This window comes from Amphibalanus amphitrite, unplaced genomic scaffold (genome assembly GCF_019059575.1).
Source record: "Amphibalanus amphitrite isolate SeventyFive unplaced genomic scaffold, NRLGWU_Aamphi_draft 001603F_arrow, whole genome shotgun sequence".
Lineage (NCBI taxonomy): Eukaryota > Metazoa > Arthropoda > Thecostraca > Balanomorpha > Balanidae > Amphibalanus > Amphibalanus amphitrite.
This window is the reverse complement of record NW_024883096.1, coordinates 44,698-67,112: the sequence shown is the minus strand read 5'-3', so window position 1 is coordinate 67,112 and position 22,415 is coordinate 44,698. Positions and strand designations below refer to the sequence as shown.

The following is a 22,415-nucleotide window of genomic DNA, read 5'->3' as shown; positions in this document are numbered from 1 at the left end:
ACTTTGTTATTGTCCTCGGCTGTGTGGCTCTAGCCGCTGCGCCACTGCGTGTTTGCACTGGTGAATGGCCTATTTTGGCAGGGTTGAGCCCTAACATGATGAGCGCATCTGTCATCCCCATACGACGCTGAACAGTGGAAAGCGGGTCGGCGGCAGCGTGTCATTGAGAGGCAGCACGCCAGCAGAACGGTCGCCGGCACACGCATAATTGGTTGGCCTATAGGCTGGAGGTAATCGGTACCGCTCTGAATATTGGTCTTACGTCAACCTCCACTAACCCTGTTACGAACAATTAGCACGATCGATGCTAACACAACAGGCCAGCACAGTCCTGGCGCTGACACGTCCCTCTACGTGCTACCTACCTGTGGTCGCTGGCGAGGGCCAGGTCGCGACCCGCCCTCATCCAGGTCACGGCCATTGGTCGGTCACCGATGACGTCACAGCGCACCTCGACCGGCTGACCTTGGACGACCCTGACGCTGGCAGGTGTGACCTTGACCTGAGGCGGCACTGGGAAACAGGGTGACGCCGAGGCTCAGACGACAGACAGCGACACAGGGCAAATACTCGCGGTTTGACGTGATCGGATTTCAAAATGGGATATGGATAACGCTTAAATGGGATAACGCTTTGTACAGCTCTCCTAAAACATTACATGATACGGTCCTAGCTAACGATCTTGGAGCTTGCTATGATTGACGTTTTAGGTATAAGAATAGACCGAAATAATGGAGATCTCAGTTGCAGCAGACTGCGGCCAGGATACAAGTTGCAGAATTGAGATCAGACTCGGGTAATTTGATCACAATCAAGTTTTTCAAAGACTTTCAGTTTATTTGGCTACTGGTAAATCCAGATGTTATCCTTCCTCGTTAACGCTGCTGTCTAATGCACTCCTGGATTCATATGAGCTGCATGAATAGTAAAACTTTAAGCACAAAGTTAAGTTCACGTTTATCAAAGAATTGCTCGTTTTAGGAACCTAATTTCTCTAAGTGCTCTCATAAGCTTAGCTGCAAGCGAAATAATCGTCAGCCGCGTTCATGTTATTGTTTATTATTATTGTTTATTGAACACTTAAGAACTCATCCATACAACATGGCTATTCTTGAGTTCGTGTCATAGGAGGTGAAAAAGTAAATACAAGGGGATGGTGACGCAATCAAGCACACATAAAAAATACATAGCCCACAAGCACGCATACTTTCTAAAATTGGCCCAGACGCCGTTTCACATTCCTTTTAAAAGCGCCCGGTGGTTGCTCCCTGACAGCGAGAGGCAGGGCATTGAAAGCCGACACAGCACGGTACAAAAATCTCCTTCGGCCGGATTCGGATCTTATCCGTGGAAGAGTCCACGGCAGGTCTGCGTCCTGCCGTGTGTTGCGCTCTCTCCCCTCTCCTACTGTGGAGATCTGCTCGGCGATATCCTGAGGAGCGCCGGTCACCAACATGCGCTTGAGTAGGCACAGAGTGTGGTAAGTGACCAGTTCACGAGCCGGGAGCCAGGTGAGAGTTCTAAGTGCGTCACTCACGCGGTCATGCTTGCGCCGCCCCGTGATAACTCGTGCACCGAAGTTAATCACCTTTTGAACACGAGACATGTTTTTGGCGACCGCAGTACCATAGACACTGATACAATATCTCACGGTTGACAGAACCAATGCGTTGACAATAGTGATGAGAGTCTCTTTCGGTAGTCTATATCTGGCATGACTAAGACCTATAAGAAGACCAGTGCATCGTCCGACAAGCTGATCTATATGGTACTCGTAAGACAGCGTGCGGTCCATCACCACGCCCAAGTTTTTGACGCGATCACTCTCGTGGATGGTACTGCCGCTCACGGTAAGGGTAACAGGCGGAACACCTCGTAACATTTGGCGCGTACCCAAAACTATAAGCTGCGTCTTGCTGGAGTTCAGTTTCAAGGAATTTTGCATAAACCAGCGATGCAGGGTGTTTAGTGCACACTCCATGCGATGAACCAGTGATGCGATGTCACTTTTTCTGCCCGTAACGAGGAGCTGAGTATCATCAGCGTATTGAACGATGGTCACCTCGCTCTCTACGTACAAACTGATGTCGTTCGAGTACACGGTGTACAACAAAGGTCCGAGCGAGGTACCTTGGTACACTCCAATCGGGTTTCTCATCGGTTTGGAGGTCACCTGTTCGTTCTGTGGCGAGCTCATTCGAACGTATTGAAAATGATCCGAAAGATAACTTTGGAACCACTCAGTGTTCACTCCATAAAGTTCAAGTTTTTGAAGCAATTTGGCGTGATTCACAACATCAAAACATTTACTCAGGTCTAACAAGACAAGAAGACAGATATGACCCTGATCCATGGCCCGATGGATGCGATCGGTAATTTGAATAAGTGCCGTTTCGGTAGAATAGTTTCGGCGAAAGCCATGCAACGTCCTCATCCGCTGACAACACATGGTGGAATAGATTCATCGACAATAAATAAATATAGATAATGTTTGCGATCAGAATGGGCGTCAATCATAACAAATTGTCGTTAGCGTCAGAAAATAGCCACCTTAGGTGAGATGTTACGGTGGTGATGGCCGCAGGGCACGCCATGGGCCTCCCGATATGGGCCAAACCGGTGGACTGGACGGCGACGGGGAACACTGAGGACTGAACCGCGAGGGTGACGGGTAGGGAGGGATCAGGTGCCACAAGAGTGTGCTCCTGGCCGGACCGGACTTTGATCGGTACTGGCAAAACACATGGTATAGTTGCCGAGCTGAGTTGTGAATCATGAATCTATTATTTCCCTTGGTTGTCATTATGCATGCATTATAACGAGCCCGCTGCACATAATGAGCTCTAACAGAGCCCAACTGAAAAGGGTTACAATGACGTGTTACTATGACGCCTGACAGCAATATATGATAGCGTTTTTTTTTCATTTATTTTCCTGATAAATAAATAATGTAATTTGAATTTTCGAAATGGTGGTCAAGGGCATGGGTGTGTACTGTGCACTGAACTTTTCTCACTTGTTTTGGAACTTACAAGTTCCTCCCACATCTACCTCGCTTCTCATAAACTCTCACTCACCTCTAACCCTGATCTGAATAGTCTTCATGAGCCGTGGCGACACGCCGTTGACCGCCTGGCACATGTAGGCGCCAGAATGTGTGCCGTTGATATCTGTCAGTAGCAGCGTGCCGTTCCTCTGAGGCAGGTCAGTCCCAACACCTGTCGAATGTCACAGCCACCATCAGTTACGGTTACCATCCAGTGATTGGACAGGTTCCAGACGATACATCTTCAGCATTTCCAGCTCCGGCAACGGTGCACATTCGTGAAATATTTGCGTGAAACATACGCCCACTATAGTTCAGAAACGAATGGATTTCTCCCGTTGAGTTTCCTGGTTTTCTTCCCAAATGAAAGCTTTTTCCTGTCATAATCTTCCAAGCAACTACTTAATGATGATGATGATGATGACTTATGCTCAGACCACCAAATTTTCCAAAGTTGAACGGCTCGTTTATATCACATTCTTTTCTTCTTTCTGCCTACTCATTGTCCTTTTTCACAATGATCACCTGATTTATGGAGGGCCATTGGCATGCCGACAGCACATGCTGGTGACCCTAATTTTTGTGTTCAGCCTGCAAATGACGCCACTGGACCGAAGCACTGCAGCGGTCCGTAAAAGATTAATCGACGCAGCTCTCAGTGGGTGTTTTCATAGAGCAAGTAGGATTCGATGGACCATTTGTTCAGCGTCTCGCAATAATCCAGCTAGGTGTCGGCTCAACAGTCGTAAGTAAGAGTTCTAATAACAGCTAAGCCGATGAAGGGTGGCATTTTCTAGTGGAAAATGCTGATAAAGGTCCCAATATCGGATTGCTTTCCTCTCGGTCGAGGTATTTTCCCCAGTTTCTGATACGCGGCGCTAGATGATACATGAAAATACCAGCAGGAGCTGAAGTGTTATGGCAATTTATGGAAGCTGTTATTGGGATGTCTGTCCAATATGTAACATGTAACTTACTGAAGGAAACTGTTGCTTTCTTTTCAAACTTTTCAAGCTTTCTCGGTAATAAAAATAGAAAAGTAAAAAAAAAGTATGGTTTAAAAGTGTTTGGTGATAGGCTTTAAATATTATCTTAGGATTCCCGATACTGGGTTACTTCTATTTTGATGTGAAGCTCACCTATCCTGAAAGCGAAATTGCTTTAGAGCCACGTAGCGTGACCCACAGTAGTCAATACTCCAATGCTCATTGTTCAACCTATACGATAGATGTTTAAAGCTAAATTGGCATGGTGATGGGTTCAGGAAAACAATTTTAAATGTTTTTCCAAGGATGAAACGATTGAAAATTCTCGTCACTCCCTTGCTCACCAATCTTCCAGAATATAGGCAAAGGAGTCTTTCAAGATTTGTATCTTCAGCGACGTTTTATCGTTGGTTATGCAATATCAGCTTGTTTAAAAATACATTTCTCATCTCAATGACTTCCATGATCAAGTGTCTCTCTCCCTCTCAAGATGGTCGATTTTCCGTCTCGATCAAACGTCAATCCAGTGTGTGTAATGCGTGCAGCTACATATCGGAACCAGCACAGCATGACCGTGACCGCTCACATTGCTGATCACATTCAAATTGCGCGAGTGTAACACAAACTTAAAATTAATGTAAGCCAGCGAATGCAATTAATATTACTCACGCGCCATTACTTTCTCGGCGGCCCCTAATTGCCCATAACGAGCAGCCGAGGTCTGCTCGACTGACCGGTAGATGGCAGGGCGTTCGCCGCAGTTGACGTGGAAATAATTCGAAGTAACGAGAGCCATCCAGCTCGACCGCTGCTGGCGCATCCAGCCGCTCCGGCCGCGCCGACAAAAAGATGGTCGGTCGCGGCGGGGCGGCTGCGACAGCCTGTGCTGACCGGGTGGCCGCTGTCAACCACCGCCGCTCCACTGGTTCGCTGGACCGACCAACCGACCGACCGACAGACCGACGGGGCCTGGTTGTTCGGCCCCGCGGGGCGCGCACGGTCAGCCCTCTCCCTCCCGGCGAGGGCTGTCCGTGACAGGACGATTGCGGCGCAATCAGCGGCATCTGCGGCGAACGAGGCGCGGCACACACAGATTGGCGAGGCGTGGGCGGCGCGTCACAATGTGTGTGTTGAAAGGAGGCAGGGTAGCAAAACATTGCCGAGATGATATTTGGCTGCCCACTTCCGCTCCGAGTGCATAGGTGTGGTTGGGTGTGGTTTGCATACTACATACATCCTACATACATCCTTGCATCCTACATAGGTAGGAAATGTGGGTGGATAAGTAGAAAAGTATGAAACCACGACATCCTGTGGTGTGTACGTAGTCTATGAATAGTGTTTCGCATTTTTCAACCATGAATGAATTAATGATGGATGAAATAGCGTAGGATTCAACCAATTTAGCGAGATTGCAGTTTGTTCCTGAAAACGGTGTGAACTGTGAATCTTGATGGAACCATCACCACTGACGTCCTAAGGAGATTCGGAACTGGGATATTTCAGAAGCTGTGTCAGCCTGTGTCACATGAACGAATGCCGCCCATCTAACTTTCTCAATCACCAGAAATGACATCATCCTGCCCGCCGCCAGATAGGTATATCGTTTTCTGAATTATACAACATATATTCCAAGTTACTTATATTCAATTTCCTGCCGTCCATTTCTTCGTCAATCTAAAAAATGCGATTTTTACGTAAATGCATTTGTGGCTGTCATAAGGTATGTTCTGTTTGCTTAGAATCTCGTTACAAGATATGGAATACAAGACGGTCCATAAGAGGGATATCAAACAACAATAAACAAAATACAATTAAAATCAATCAAAGGAAGACACTGCGAGAGAGATCCAACGATGGCGCGATCCGCAGACGTGACGTCTGGGTCGATTCGCTCGTCGCGACAATATTGTGTCGTCGCCTCCTGTGTCATGCGGATGCCCTGGCTGGTCTCCAATGTTTAGGTCATTGGTGGCAGGATCCCCGGCTATAAAAGCATTCGCCGCCTCGAGCCAGCCGCAGTCGCAAAATGGCGGAACGGGCAAGTACCCAGAGATCTGTCTTTGATGAGACGTCCGAAACATAACGGCTAAAAGATTGTTTGCTCTCATGGTTTTCCACTTTCAAGCGAGAAAATAGGACGGCCAAGTTGGCGATAGTAAAACGGCAGGGCCGGGCGGCTCCGATGGCCGGCTGCAGGGGAGGAGACTCACCATCTGCCCCGGGCCGGGACCAGGTCACGGCCGGCGGAGGGTAGCCGTCTGCCCAGCACTTGACCTCGGCGCCCTGACCGCGCACCAGGTCCACGTCCTCCGGCTCGAACACCCAGAACGGCGCCACTGGCGGCACAGCACAGATTAGAGGTCAGAGGTCATACTTTGTCTATGGGGCTACTAATTCTTCACCTACATATATAGTCGGAGTGAGATATCATACACACACGGACCGAAAGGGCCTAACCCAACAAAACAAAAACAAATATCATACACACGCTAAAAGCGTGGGCCGGGGGCACATGTCAAAAACATACAAATCCGTACCTACACAGCCATCTCATCTCTAGAAGCCATCGTGTAGTAGTCGGAAAGTTGTCGGTCCCCGGAATCCTTTAATCTATCGTAAACCAGCCAATTTAAACACGTCTCTAACTTGTGCGTCGGCCAGGGTTCCCGGCCTGTTACGTCAGAGGCCGCTTTACGGCCGGAGAGGAACGGTTTTAGTTTTCAGCCGGTGCGTCACAAGCACCGGAGGGGTCGTGGGGGGACGACTAATTCTCCAGCCGGGCTCATTGACTCGGCTTTATGACTCTATTTCCGTGCGCGCTCACCTGGGACGGTGAGCGGCGCGTGGAGACTCACCGGAAGGTGAGTGAGGTACTGTAATTCGCCCCAAAGGTTGAGTGAGAAAGTGAAGCTCACCTGAGCTTGGAACTGAAAGTTCGTCTGACCGTGACAGAGAAATTGAACTTCAGTTGAGCTAGTGGGTAAGGGACTTCCACTCACCTGAGATGGTGAGCTTGACCCATGGTTCAGAACTCACCTGATACAGTGAGCAGAGCGCTATAGCTCGCCTCTCCAGCGCCGTTTTTCGCCGCGCACGTGTAGTTTCCCGAGTGTTCTCTGCGCAGGCTGCTGAAGCTGAGGATGCTGGTGAACTCGTTGACGGCGGTGACGTTGGGCTCCGAGAGCGGCTCGCCGTCCTTGACCCAGGTCAAGGTCAGTGGCGAGTCGCCGCGGGTCACCACGCACTTGACCGACTCGCGGTCACCGGCGCGCAGTCCAGTTGTGAAGGTGAACGGCGACACCTTGGGACCCACTGCCGGCGGAGGTCCCCAGTGTCAGAGTGTCAGAGAAGAATAATACAGGGAACTTAGAGATGTTTATGCTTTAACTGAGCTACTGTTGAAAATACTCATTATCTTTAGACGCCATTATTTGCAAATCATAGCCACGATGGCTCAAAAATATTCTTTAAACACAACTTAAATACAGCTTTTTAGCAATGTTTGGCACCTTTATCTGCGGATGTTGTTCGTGCTCTGAAAGTTCTGCACTGAAATTTTTTCGATGGCGAGACTTCGCGTATTGTGATGATCGTTTAAAATAAGTTAAGCATAATCAATATGCTCTTAACAGTCTTCCCAGCAGCATTCGGATCACAAGTATTTAAGTAAAGATCAACATCTCAAAATGAATCGCGCTCTTTCAATTTCAACGTTGGATCTTTCTCCGTGGTTATCAATGCCAGTACGAGAAGACAACTTCTTAAGAAATTTTGTCCGAATGGTTGAATGGGTGGCTGTGGAGTGTGGGTCATGGTGCCCCGCTAAGCAGCATAGGTACTAGTTAGTTGCAAATGACACCACGGAGCCACCACGCGACCTCACCCGCGCCCGGTTCACCGGTGATAATTTGAATCGAAAGAGCTTAGGTAGATGGTGGCACGGTCCTCCCGTGGCCCTTTTTTGCCAGTTGCCAGTTGGCTGAATCTAGTAACGCGGGTCAAACGACGTGGAGCCCTCCGGCCACGAACTCACTGCCACCGAGTTAGGAGACGGACGGCTCATCCACTAGGCCACGGAGAGGACCATTACTATTCTTATCTTATCACCTTGGTCGTCGATTATTGCTGAAAATGCATAGATAATGAACTTGTGACGGAAGCCACATTTTTTCGAATCACAGCTTACAGGAATTGACAGAATCATAAGGCATGCATATTGGTGTGAGACTAAAAGCCAAACACGCAAAAGTGAAATCATCTGAGAAGAACGGCGCTTCAATTCCCGACACCTTCATGGATAACGCGGGTCAACAGGGCGCAGGCGGCAGATGGCCTACCCCACCTGGACCCGACGTAGCGCCGACCCCTCTTATCGGTCGCACGCCAATTGGGTGGCCACGTCAAAAACGGGCTACACCTGGCACTGCAGAGGTGTAAACACTGCCGCCTCCCCGCCCGCATCTACAGGAAAAGCTCATAACGGAACTTTATCTCTCCAAAGCGCAATCGGCCGACATCCTGTGCGCCAGCCCTCTGCACCTGCGCCTGGGATATCGCCACCGGCACCGCCTCGACCTAGTGGATCGACACCGGTGTGAGCATGTCAAACAAGAAACAGCTGACGCAGGGACCCCTCGGGCCGTATCATGCCGCAAGTGCCGCAAATAGAAGGCGTCAAGCCATCAAAATTACACTCACGCCGACGAAGTTATCAGCCGCCGACAGATGCTAACCAAAAGTCCCAGTCACCCTCCCTGCGGAATCGGAGGTGCAAATATGTACGTCCAGAAGAGCAGATGTTCCGTGCCGAGAGTGGGACACGCCAATGCCCATATCTGGCATTCACCTGACGAGCAGCGACGCCGACGGTCGGGGACTTCTGATACCGGACGGCAGCAGCTGGGACAAATGGGCGTCCAGCAAACAGAGTAATAACTGACGAATTCGCTAATATCACAAGCGTTCGGCCAAAACAGGAACAGCCGGGAAGTTCAATGACCATGGCGGACCATACATACCCGAGATATCGTGATTACAACCAAACCAAGCAATAAAGCGCCGACGCCGGACAGTGTACCTCAGCTCCCCAGCAGAACAAAGGTTTGCACGACAGATGGCAAGAAGATAGCAAAAGTGATAAGCACTGCACCCGGCCCAATTGCAACCAGCTGGAAGAAAGTCAATAACCAGGACCGATGCCACTCATGAGTCATCATACAGATAAAGATACTAGGCCTATCACGCCACACCGACGAATATCTAGCCATGCTTATCACACCTGGAACACCAACGCGATAGTAATCTGGGTATAAAGGAACGAGGCAGTCATGGAGGAGGTACCGAGGAGTGCACAGGGCACCGGAGTGCACGGAGCATCTAGTCCGATCGAGGAGTGCACAGGACACCGGAGTGGCCGGAGCATCGAGTCCGGCTGGGCGGAGCGCAGAGGACACGGCAGTGCACGGAGGATGGAGTACGACGGGAGGAGCGCGACGGGCAGCAGCTGACGAGGGAAGATCCAGAACGACAGTGATCGAGAGCTGGATCGAGGAAAGTGCACGCTCTCAGCCATCGACAACGAACAAACTGCTATCATCATCGACCACTCGGTGACCGGCTTGGTCAACAACGCCGTTCAAGTAAGAATTGCCACAGAAAGGAAGTCTGCTCAATCCTTGCCAACATGCAACCATTCAGCTCCCGTCCCTCATATATTCACTCCGTGATTTGCACCAACCGGCTGATGGTTCAGGGCTACCTTTCTCGGGCTGAGCGTGAGGATTAGGCGTAACGGCAACACCATGTAAGCTTCTTTTTTTTGGGGGGGGGGAGACAAAGCGTGAAGACGTGAATATTTATAATTGATTGATTGGGTTAATTTATTGGGTAGTTCAATAGGACTTGGGGGCCCAGTTTTTAATTGAATCGCTGTCGAATCATTGCGTCAGGGCTGGTCGGAAGTGACGAATTATGTTGCGCGATGGGAAGGTTTGCTGCGCGGGTGTGTAGATTTGGGTAACAGATAGCGCGATGTTATTTCTGTTTGAAACAAAAATCGAAGCGAGGGCGCGTCTGGTAAATCGTGAAGTTTGCGCTTGAATTTGGTTTATTTTTACTCTGAGGTGTATTGCGTGAATAAAAACCCTGAAAGTTTAGCGGCATGCGTGTAAGAAAGATCAGGAGTGATGCCAAGGGCGATAAGGGCGACATTTACCTAACGGACGTGAATACCTGGCCAAATATGAGCGAGTACGGGGAAACATCGAAATGGACCAACCCATAACAGTGTTCTCGTAATCCAGTCTCCCTCTCTCTCTCCCTCTCTCTCTCTCTCTCCCTCCCTCTCTCTCTCTCTCTCTCTCTCTCTCTCTCTCTCTCTCTCTCTCTCTCTCTCTCTCTCTCTCTCTCTCTCTCTCTCTGTCTCCCCCTCTGTCTCCCTCTCTCGCGCTCTCACTCTCACTCTCGCTCTCTCTCTCTCTCTCTCTCTCTCTCTCTCTCTCTCTCTCTCTCTCTCTCTCTCTCTCTCTCTCTCTCTCTCTCTCTCTCTCTCTCTCTCTCTCTCTCTCTCTCTCTCTCGCTTTGCTGTATTCTCTATCTTGCTCCCAATGATTGTACCATATATCGACGCGATTGGACTAAACCATACAACAAAGTAGAATAAAAACCGAAGCAATCCAACTAGCCGGAAAGAGGCTGGTTCGAGCCGGGCCCCTGTGCCCGTTTTGACTCTGCTGACGCCGTCGATCACTGCGAGATGGAAAATGAGTATTCCGTGACTCGATGAATTCTACTGCGTATTCCCATGAAATATAGCAAAGGCACCGAGCGGCTAGCCGTCCGTGTCGACCGGGCTTTGAAGGGCTAGGGCTAATATGTGAGAGCGTAAGGGCGATGAACGAGGGCAAGGTTGCCGAGTTATAGTGTCGCGGAGTGGCTCCGCCGAGGTGAAGAAACACAGAGTTATGGTTTCGCGGAGTGGCTCCGCCGAGGTGTTCAGTAGAAGCACAGAGTTATAGTTTCGCGGAGGGCTCTGCCGAGAGTATTATCATTTAGGAACTTTTCCCTCAACTGAAGCACAACCGGACCACCCACAACACCGAGTCGACAGACCGGCAGAGGTGCGTACAACCGTTGTTTCCTTTGAGCTGGGGCGAAATTATCCGCACTGTGGCAGTGCGCGCGCGAGAGAGGGAGGTGATCGATGGACATGTAGAGTTGTTATGCGGAGTGGCTCCGCCGAGAGTATTATCATTTAGGAACTTATCCCTCAACTGAGGCACAACCGGACCACCCACAACACCGAGTCGACAGACCGGAAGAGGTGCGTACAACCGCTGTTTCCTTTGAGCTTGGGCGAAATTATCCGCACTGTGGCAGTGCGCGCGAGCGAGAGTGAGGTAGTCGATGGAAATATGTGCACTGTGGCAGTGCACGTGATTGAAGAGCAGGCAGTGGCCGGGAGCGCATGAGAAACGTAGCTTCAACGGAAGAGAGTAATAACGTAAATGGGGTCAGAAGGACACCCAGTGCCAATTTGCTTAGAATTCAGGGACTTAAAGGGGCTAATACCTCATTATACGCACATAGGTATCGAACAGGGCATAAACTCACCTCGGGATATAACTATGCCAATTCAGCGCCACTGGAGGGATTAGATGGAAACGGGAGGGTCGGTTTGTCTAGCCGAATGTTTTTCGTAGATGTATGCATGACCGAATCAATGACGCGTGTGCGGGTGAAAGGGAGTAATGAATGGCTATATTAAGGACCAGTGGGAGCTAGACACTCATGCTCGAATTGCATTTTATTTCTCTGATGGGATAGAGCCCTTGGCATCGAACGGATACGAAATGGATGGGAACATGGGAAGGCCTTGCCCTGGGGTTTAAAGCCAAGCAATTCCATCAGCCGGTGACAAATCCCATCCCTTCCCAATTGAACCTATTCCTCCCCGAGCAGTGAAGACTATATGTTGTAAGGAAATTGCAAGCCTCTCAAATAAATTTGTACTGCACGACGACGGAGCCAGTGCCATGTGGGAATCAGACGGGCATTATAGAGGAGACGGTACATCTGCCCACCCGGTGTCGTCATCCGAGGCGGACGATTACACTCCGTAACAGCCACCCGTCACTCACACGGCACATGTGCACCGCCATGCCGCCCAGCAGCACCGTTACAAACTCTTCACTAAGCATGGACACCAGCGTTTCCTTCAGCCGCCGGAAGAGCAGCCACTGAGAATTGGAAATTTTCCGCTTCCAGGGAAGCGTAGCAAATGAAAACGTTCGAGCGATGAGATGCATGCGCCTTCCCATGAGATATGCAGATTTCGGACTTAATTTGGCCTGCCCTTGATCAAGGCGAGACTCAGAGGAGCGCGCATCCACCGGGGGCCGCGGCACAGCTCGACTGGGGAGCCGGCGCCACTTGAAAGGCGTCCGATTAATTCCAGGAACTGGAGTACTGGTCACATGGCATGCAGCTGGGTCCTAGGCTCCATCGTAGAGGAGGTTCTAGGGTAGGTAAATTAGATGGTCCTAGACTCCAAATTTGGCCATGGCTGTGCACCAGTACCTTTATGTCAAACCTAGTTTAAAAAAAAATATCCGTCAATCAATTATCGTCGTTAATAACTGCTGTAAATTTGGCCATAAGAACCTTTTTCTGTAGTGAGAGCAGGGTCTTTTGCGTCTGCGAGTGGGCGAACAGCGAAACTATTTCGCCGACATATGAGGCGCTCTGTCATAGCCCTAGGACGCCGAATCAGCCCGTTCTGTCGCCGACCGGTTGGCCTCCAACGCACCTTGGGTGAGAAACCGCCGCCATAACCCGCGCCCCACTGGGGGGGGGGGCTATTTATAGCCCCCCCTCCCGTTTTTCTGCAATAACTTCGGAACCGCTTGACCTATCGACGCCAAACTTTCAGTACCTTAGGCTGCATCAATTTGACACCTTGTGTCAAAATTTGAACTTCGTACCTACAATAGGTCGGCCGGAAATGACGTCAGAGTGACGTCATGTTCGGCCGATTTCGACGCAAAACATTGAACCACGGCAATCGCTCCCAAGAGCTCAGTTTTTATGCTAGATCCAATTTCTTTGCATGAGAGGACTCAGAATTGACTGCGCTATCAAACTGCTATCTCGGATTTTCGAAATTTTGAAAATTTCGAAAATTTGATATAATAATCTCCAAAATTTATATTTTTACATTTTTTTCAAAAAGTTTTTGACTTTTCGAAAAAACCGGAATATATGTGATAGAACGCATTAATATGACTGACTCTAGCAAGTTTTAGCTAAATATCTTCAAAAATGGCCAAGTTTTACGCATTATTGCAAAAAATTCACAATTATTAATTTTTCAAATCAATTTTTTCAGCACGTATTTGACATCGTACGCCAATATAAATAGCACCATCGTGTTCCTGAGCTCAAACTGCATCCAATAGACACCTTTTTGTTGAAAAATTTTAACTTCAAAATTTGACCTTTTTTGACCTGAAAGTGACCTAACATAAGCTAAATTCGACTCAAAATGACCTCAGATGACACAGACGACATCAAATTCGAAATCTCTGACATAAATGGACCATAAAACATGTGTCACGTGACCGACGCATGATATAATATTTTCGTGACCTGTGATGACCTGACCTTGACCTGAAAATCAAAGTACAAGTTTGGTACCCTCAGGGTAGCTAGAGCATCTGTTCCCGAGTGTGTGATCCAAAAATGAGCCTGATCTGACCTGTAAGACGGCGGCCAGAGCCCAAAACGTGATCAAGCCAAAATGCTAATAATTTTTACTTTGACCTGACCTGTGACGTCATCGGTGACCTCGAGGTCAATGAAATTAGGTTTCGCTCGACAGTTTTTCCGGGGCTATCAGACGCCGTTTGAATTTTGACGATCGGCCCAGTAGTTTCGGAGTTAGGAGGGGGGGCTATGAATAGCCCCCCCCCAGTAGGGCGTGTTATACGCAGACCCCAGTGGGGCGCGGGATAAGTCAGCGGCTGTTGCCGCGCCGCTGAAATGCGACCCGATCGAGCGGCGTTCGGCGCCCGGAGGCGGCCGTCCCAGCCAGCGGCACCATCCGGGGGACAGCGCCGTACCATACGACCCGCTGCTGAGAGCCAAGCGGAGAACATCTCTTCACCATATAAAATAATGTCGCGGAGGATATATCCCCACCATGCGACCTGACGCTGAGCGATAGCAATGCGGCTCACCATGCAACCCAGTGACTGAGGTCGATTGAGGGACGGCTCCGACTCGACCATACGATACGGTCGGCAAAACAAACAACTTACCGATAAAATCGGACAGAAACAACTGACGCGGATAGACAGATCCACTTTACCTGACGGAGTGGTTGGAAAATAAATTCAAGATTCAAAACCAGCAACAACATCTTGCGGAAAACATCAGTCTTACTGGAAGCACCATTTGCCAGATACCCTAACTTTAGCCTGGCTGCCTGGCTGCCTATAGGTATCGACTGCCGCAGCCGATACGCCCGCCCCAGTTGTTCCCAGGTCGTCCATCTATGCTCAGACGGATCGGCCTGTAGGACCGGCTCGGCTGGACCGGTACACGAGTCGTCGTCGTGTAGCCCCTCCCCACTCCTCTCTCTCCCTCCCTCTCTCTCTCCCTCTCTCTCTCTCTCTCTTCTTTCTCTCTCTCTCTCTCTCTCTCTCTCTCTCTCTCTCTCTCTCTCTCTCTCTCTCTCCTCCCTTCTCTCCTCCTCCCCGATCCGGACGGGACCGAACCGGACGGAAATGTCCGGCTCCGTACGTCAGCTCCAACTCGGCTGCAGTCCGTGGCCGAGTCGACTAGACGTTCCGTCGCAGCCGGACCGCGGCCGGCAACGGTAAATGGATCGGTCCGGGAAATCAGATCAATCAGGCTGCCGAGGGCCGACCTGTGACGTCATCGGATCTGGGACCGGACGACAGTGCCGTAATGCCCGCGGCCCGGAGAGCGCCGGCCGCTGCCAGCGCCGCCGGCGGCGGAAGGACGGCCTTACGGGGGATCGCATTCGCGCGATGAATGCCGGAGACCATCTGTTTGGTGATGGATTTCCGTCCGCAGCTGCTAATAGGTTTCTAACATTATTCACGTGAATGTAGGTACGAAAAATGGCGGTGAGAGACCCAATTGAGCCAATGTATCTGGAAACAATTATATAGTCAAATAGATCAGCGTATGTGGAGGTTTTGGACACCTGCTCCCACATTCAAAGAACGTTAATACCTTGTAAAGCATTCATAGCACGTCTCCAAGAGAATCTCGTCAGAAAAGATTCAATAGTACTATGGTGTTAAAAGTTAAAACCTTTCTGGTGCGTATATTCATTGCGCGCCTATCATTTACATGCATCCAAGGGAGATCATATTCTGGATTACGGAATGATAGCAAGTCCATCCGAATAGAAAAGAAACGTGTTCGCTCAGTGACTATCGTTGACATTCTACACTACTGTCGAGTGGATTTACACAAAGTCACACAAAAGTCACGCTAACCGGCTTTCAGCTATTCTCTCCAGTGCTAATAAGCCTGTCTGTCTGCTTGTTTTTCCAGTATATTGTGGCATTTCCATTTAGGTTAGTTGCGACACCTTTATTTGCCCCTGTCTTTAGCTTTAGGTCTCATCATTAACTCTCCAGCTCGACTATAAGAAGACTCACCGACCACGCTGAGCCTCGTCGTTCCGGAGTCGGACGCACCCGCGTCACCCCAGGCAGTGCAGCTGTAGATACCGGCGTCGGCACGGGTCACGTGATCAAACACCAGCCCAAAGTCGGCAGTGAGCCGCAGGTGACTGGGCAGCCGCGCACGACCCTCTGCGAGAGAGGGAGAGAGAGGGGGAGATGTCAGGTCAGACGTTCACTCACATGTGCAAAGTGTTTGTAGGCATAGTTTATCCGTTGACCTGCGCATTCACATGCCGTAAATTATTTTTACATCATCTGTTCTGGCTGTGCCATACGACGTCTTCCTCGATAAATCGATGAGCTATGTAATCTGCTTTCAATACCAGACGACACGCAAGATCTTGCGTGGAACAAGATGATCGACCGGCTCAAGGCCCCAGGCTTGTCATTGATTTTCCAGGCCCAATGGTCATGCAATCAGTCATTTGGCTCCTTATCGACTTTTCTTTTAAAAAAATAATAATAAATGCAACTCGATATGATTATGCAATCATTCTCTATTACGATGACCACTAACGACGAAGCACTAAAGGTCAGCTTGTAATTAGATAAGGAAACTATGCGTCGAGCAAGTAAAGTACGAATTATAATTTATAATTCAGGATAAGTTCAGCCGGCCTGCTGGTGCGTGGTCAGACAATGGCTGTGCCTCGGCCCAACAGCGATTAGAGAGGGGCCCTGCGCACTCCCACCGCGCTGGGTGACCTCAATATCCCGCCGCCCACCCCTGCTCGCACTGATGTCACAGCCGCCGCGCTCTTTACGGTGTCGGGACCGAATCGAGTGGCTCTAACTCTACGCGGCGTGACCCGGGGCGGGGGTGGACCCCCTCCTCGGTCCCCCTGACCTGCAGAGACCCAGTCCACTAAACTGACGTTCTATGGCCGGCCGCCACCCGGCTGTCTCGTAAAGCAGCGTGCCGGGCAGGGGAGTCTAGGGGAGCCCAAGCCGTTACCGAGATGGGACGGTGCCAGCCTCCATACCACGCAGGGATGAATGAACTCGGCTACAGGCGGCCCATTTGAACAGCGATACCATCCCAGTTCCATCTGCAGGATCGCTGCTTCGGGGAACGAGTGCGTGACACTCGCGCCTGACACCTCGCTCAACTAGTGCGAGGATGCAGCATGGATAAATCCACAGAGCAGGTAATACTTGGATGAGAAAGTCTGGTTAGTAACGCACTTACAGATGACTTCGCTAGCACTGGCTATAATAATGAATGTAACGCCTGAAACAACCATACTAATTTTGTTCATGAGTAAGCTATGAGGACCTCGAGAATTGATTTTGGAGTGATTATCATCTTCAAATGATACAGCATTCCACGATAATTTCCAGGCCTCTTAAACACTTAAGTTAATAATTCGAATGTCGATGTGAAACTGTTGCACCAAAGCACTGACATTTTGCAACTTGAAGCTAACGTGAGGCTTCCTGAACAAGACAATTTATAGCTCCCTCAATGCGGTCTCCAGAGAAATTACATCAATTCTTCCGCAAACAGCGGCCGCGGCGCAGTGTAGCCGGTATGAATAACTCGCCGCCCACCCGCGGAGTTCAGGGTCTCAGACGGATGGTGTCTCGGCGGCGGCATAAATCTCCATGAGCTGTCGGTGAACCTGCCCCCGCGCTGGGTGAGCCCACCGACCGACCAACCGACCGATGAGCCACAGACCGACCGAGCCAACGACTGACTGAGCCAACGAGCCAACGAGCCAACGAGTGAACGAGCGACTGAGCGACTGAATGCACGAACAATCGACCGACAGACCTACCGAGCGGGGGACTGAGCCAACGAGCGGCCGACCGACAGTCTGTCCGTCTGTCCGTCTGTCCGTCTGTCCGTCTGTCCGTCTGTCCGTCTGTCCGCGTGTCCGCGTGTCCGTCTGTCCGTCTGTCCGTCTGTCCGTCTGTCCGTCTGTCCGTCTGTCCGTCTGTCCGTCTGTCCGTCTGTCCGTCTGTCCGTCTGTCTGTCTGTCCGTCTGTCCCGATCGTCCTCCGTCTATCTGCCCGTTCGACCGTCCGACCGACCGACCGAGTGGCCTCTCCGGAGCTTTAATCACCCGCCCAGCTGGCCAGCCGTCCAATTTATGGCCGGACATTGGGTGCGCGGCCGGGGTGCCAGAATCTGACCACAGTCCAGTTGATGATAGCAGCGTGGACATGAGACCTTAAGGCATTTCATTTTGTATTATGGTAGTCGGTAGGTCAATTGGCTGCTTGGTTAAAATAGCTCAAGGCAAAGATCAAAGCAAAATAGTTCAAATGACAAGATCATTAGTTCCAATTCATTCCTACGATTTTTTCCCGAATGCTAGCAGCAGTCATTTACATGTAAGTCCAGTATTCCTAGAAACTCTAATCTTCGTATAATTTAATGTGATTTTTTTCTTCTAAAAATTGATATTGACTGTAAGGGTGGTGTAGACCGATGGTGGCCTCAGTGATTTTTTGCAGCAACTTCGCCCTTGGTGTCGTGATGTCTTGCTGTCTATACTGCACCTGATGAGACGTGCGGAACGAATATAGTTGCTGTGAAACTTCCGGCACTTTGAGTGCGGCTGAGCTACTCATATCATCAATTCCACTTGATCTTGAGTGGAAGCATTCTGAGCATCGCCATCTCTTATTGCGTGCGACGGAGCGTTTGTCTGTGAAATTAACCCCTTCAAAATTAATGCAGGCCGGTGAACTGCACTGCCGTCTTAAATCAATCTCCGTATAATTGCGCAGTGGTAGAGAGACGCCTGGCAACTGCACGCGGTAGTCTGAAATGGCATAACATGCAGAACACACCAACTATGAGTATTGCGAGTTGAGCATTCTGCACGATTGGAAAGGTCAACTCCCACGTTCCCCGGCCTCTGGGATGAAACGGGCGCGCTTGTGCAGCATTACAGGCTCCTTTTGGGCCGTGGAGCGCAATAATTAATTTGCCCTTCCATGTTTGATGATGGGGAGGGGCAGGGAGGAAAGTTAGCGTCCCTGACGACAGACGCGCTGACCACCTGACCTGTAGCCGCCGGGCTGCGGCAAGGTCACCGCTGCACTGGTCGGGTTCGTTTTCGGTCCGGATTACAATAATCTACTGTTTTCTATTCTTCCGATCAGGTACCGATGTCGGACGAGTTTTTGCAAGACGGGAGCGTCAGTTTCTACTCCGCCGCGCGCACGGTGCAGCGCCGACAGCTCGAGTAAGTACAGCGGCTTAGTCTACCTTGCAGGCGTTCAACTGCTAGTGCCATCTAGGGACGAATTCTGTCGGCAGTTCGCCCAAGTCAGCGGCACAGTCTACCTTGCAGGCGTTTAACTACTAGTGCCATCTAGGGACGAATTCTGCCGGCGGTTCGCGCAAGTCAGCGGCACAGTCTACCTTGCAGGCGTTCAACTGCTAGTGCCATCTAGGGACGAATTCTGCCGGCGGTTCGCGCAAGTCAGCGGCACAGTCTACCTTGCAGGCGTTCAACTGCTGGTGCCATCTAGGGACGAATTCTGCCGGCGGTTCGCCCAAGTCAGCGGCACAGTCTATCTTGCAGGCGCTTAACTGCTAGTGCCATCTAGGGACGAATTCTGCCGACAACTCGACTTAGTCAGCGGCACAGTCTACCTTGCAGGCGTTTTACTGCTAGTGTCATCTACGAATTCTGAAACTACCTTAGAACCTTAGCGCACAGTCGCAAGACAAATACAAGCCCACTGTTTGCGAATCGCGAAAGCAATTACTCCTCCCGTTTTGCTCAGACGGTTTCGATTTGACATTTGGCTAAACGTGACAGCAAGGTGACTAAGTTACACCATTACTCTTTGAAGTTCCAGCATCTTCTAATTCTATTTCTTTCGTTTTATTTGAGTTGTTTAGCATTGTGACAAATGCCAGTGCAGTTACATACATAAGGGCACCTCGATAAGACCAGACCAGTCGTAGCTACGTCAATCTAATCCATCCCTTTGCGCCACAGGCAGGTCGACCTCCTTGGTTCAGCACCCGACTCCGTGCCACGCCGACACCCCTCAGTCAGGCCGTCGGGCGGTCGTCGCTCTGTCGGCCGTCGGTCACGGACGGCGCTCATGGCTCACGGCGGCGCACGACCGGCCATCAGTCGCGGCCGACCCGGGCCGCCTGGGAATCGGCGCCGATGCAGCCGCCGCTCCTGACATTATCGCCCGCGCGCAAATGGCCGCGGGCCGTTCCGGGCCACAACGTACGAGCGGCCAGCCAGCCGGCGGCGACTCGGTGGGGCAGAGCCCCGCGGGTTCCGAGCCTGCGACAGCCGGTCAGAACACCCAGCGTGGTAGAGATAAGTCTTGCGCCGAGCGTGTCCACCAGCCGCCGCCAGCTGGCGCGTTAGAGTCTGTTTTCAGGTAGTGCGCCGTCGCTACAGCGAACGGGCTTGTCTTCCATTAGCGGCGCGGCCCGTCGTCACTGCCAGGGTGGGTCGTATCGGTCGGCACAGATGACCCTCGGCTTTCTCCGTGTTCGACCACATTGGTCCTGGTCCCTTGGTCTCCCGGTGGACCACACGGCTGCTACAGGGTCGCAATAGATGGAATCTATACGAATACGTGGCCAAGAAGGTGGATTAGTGCAGAGCGGTGCCAAAGGTGGATAATATGTCCACATCTATACCTGTTGGTAATGAGTTTTATATGCTTGCCATTTTACATGCTTCAAATGTATAAATTGAAAAAATCGCAAACATATATCGTGATATATCGTGATATGCGGTCGTGATATGCGATAATGCCAGCATTGCAAACATTGCCGTCGAGTCTGTATTTGTAAGGTTAAAAATGTTAACCAGCACCATTTTGGCAACAACATGGGTGGCCTCCGCCAATAATTTCGCCTGGTCCACTACTGTTATTGGTCCGGGATTGTTTGTCCGATAGGCTATCTCCACGATACCGACCTTCGATCGCCTGCGCTGTGTCCGACTGTGTCTGGCATACGATAAATACGATAAATGACCAATGCAAGAGGCGGGGAAGGGAAGCGAGGGCCATGACCTCCTCATGTGCACTTTTAGCGAGCATCCTCATTTTCTATTTGAAAACAGAAGCAAAGGTATGAAACAATTGACCTGCAGCATGATAGCAATAACCTCAATAGATTTGTATCGTAGGAGAATTATCATTGGTTTAAAATAGTTATGTTTTTTATATTTGTGGATTTTGACAGTCAGGTTTCTGCCTAGAACACAAGATCTGTCCAACAGTTTCGAAATCCTATCTAACGAATTAAACACACGAATCATACAGGTCTCAGTCTTGTTATTGACCACGTTTCCATGAGCAAGGGATTCGAATCCGGATCACCGTTAAGGGCTTACGGGTGTCTTCATGGGCAGCCTAAGCCCTTACGAGGCACTGATCCGGATCAGTGATGCCGATGGAAACGGGGTCATAGGCAACAACTGCACGCCGTTACGTTGATGGGACACCGGCCGTGTGACGCGCCTCTACGACGGCCGCGTCTCAGTGTCATGTCTGCCGGGTGTGACAGACGCTTCTGCCGTATGTGACGGCCGTGTCTGCCGGGTGTGACGGCCACGTCACGGCGCCCCGACGGTCGCGTCACGGCGGCGTAACGTCTCCGGAGTGCGGCCGGTGATCGATCTGACAGTTCCGCCGGCGCCGCTGTCACCGCCGCCGGGGCCGAGTTATGACACGACGCTCCCGGGCAGGCTTGAAACGCGCCCTCGCTGACTAATGTACGGGCGCTGAATGGCCCGTTGCAGCCACGGGGAGTGGCTGGCCCGCTGGGACGGCGGTCACGGGCGCTGCCGAACGGGGTAGGTGCAGGGGGATGCAAATGGGATGAAAGGGCTTTATGGTGATCTGAATGGCTTTAGAGCAGTTGTCATTTGTTGCATTAATTTGAATATCGATTGATTCAATTTGAATTTAAATTCGTTGGCAACAAACAAGGTCATAAGAAAACACAGTTTTGATTAAGTGCTAATTAAGTATTTTAAGTGAGTACTCAAAGTATATTCCACCTATCCCTTACAAATTTTACCAAAGAAATTAAGCACGCACCAACGTCACAACAATCATCGAATTGATTGGTTTCATATAATTGTCTAATACATGTGAGGATCCTGGCCAGCAACAGAGCTCCATAGAAATGCAGAGGAAGCTGGCTGTAATGCCCGCGCGGTGTATCTGTTTTCATGGTCCATCGGCCGTGACTGCCCATCGTGTGCCGCCAATGTCGGCGGCATCTGGCCCCCAGACGTCCGGGCCTCTCTCAGCCGGGCCATTCCCAGTCGACGGGCGCACCAAGCGCCGCGCCCGCCGCCATTGTTGGCGCCGGGCCGGCCAACTCGGCCCGTTCTCATGCCACGCCGCCGCTCTCGGCCGAAACCAACGCCGCTCCACTGAACTCAGGCACAGTCTAAATGCAAATTACCTCCGCCGGCGCCGGCCGCCGCCTCCGAGCACATGCATTCGGTCTGGGTTGGTGGCATCCTCCACCTCCCCGGCAGGCGCTCTCAGGCCACCCGGTCCGGCTCAGTTACCAACTCTCTGCGCCTCGTCCTTCCCCCGTGAAGAATCTCATTGAGACACAGATCAACTTGGCAAACTTTGAGGCTGCAGCCGCCGACCGGACGCCGTGGCTCCATTTCTGGCGCACCGCGCCGGCCAGGCCGGTCG

The 22,415-nt window shown here is 50.9% G+C and overlaps 1 protein-coding gene across 1 annotated transcript in view; it reads right to left on the bottom strand.

Moving 5' to 3' along the window:
* Positions 1-22,415, bottom strand: part of LOC122374095 (Down syndrome cell adhesion molecule-like protein Dscam2) — a gene marked incomplete at its 5' end in the record, with an annotated part of 79,031 nt that overhangs the window by 26,004 nt on the left and 30,612 nt on the right. The window contains 5 exons of the mRNA XM_043352640.1: positions 366-513; positions 3,078-3,218; positions 6,246-6,371; positions 7,072-7,347; positions 15,729-15,884. Of these exons, the coding sequence (XP_043208575.1) occupies positions 366-513; positions 3,078-3,218; positions 6,246-6,371; positions 7,072-7,347; positions 15,729-15,884 (847 nt within the window). The remainder of the gene's footprint in view (positions 1-365; positions 514-3,077; positions 3,219-6,245; positions 6,372-7,071; positions 7,348-15,728; positions 15,885-22,415) is intronic.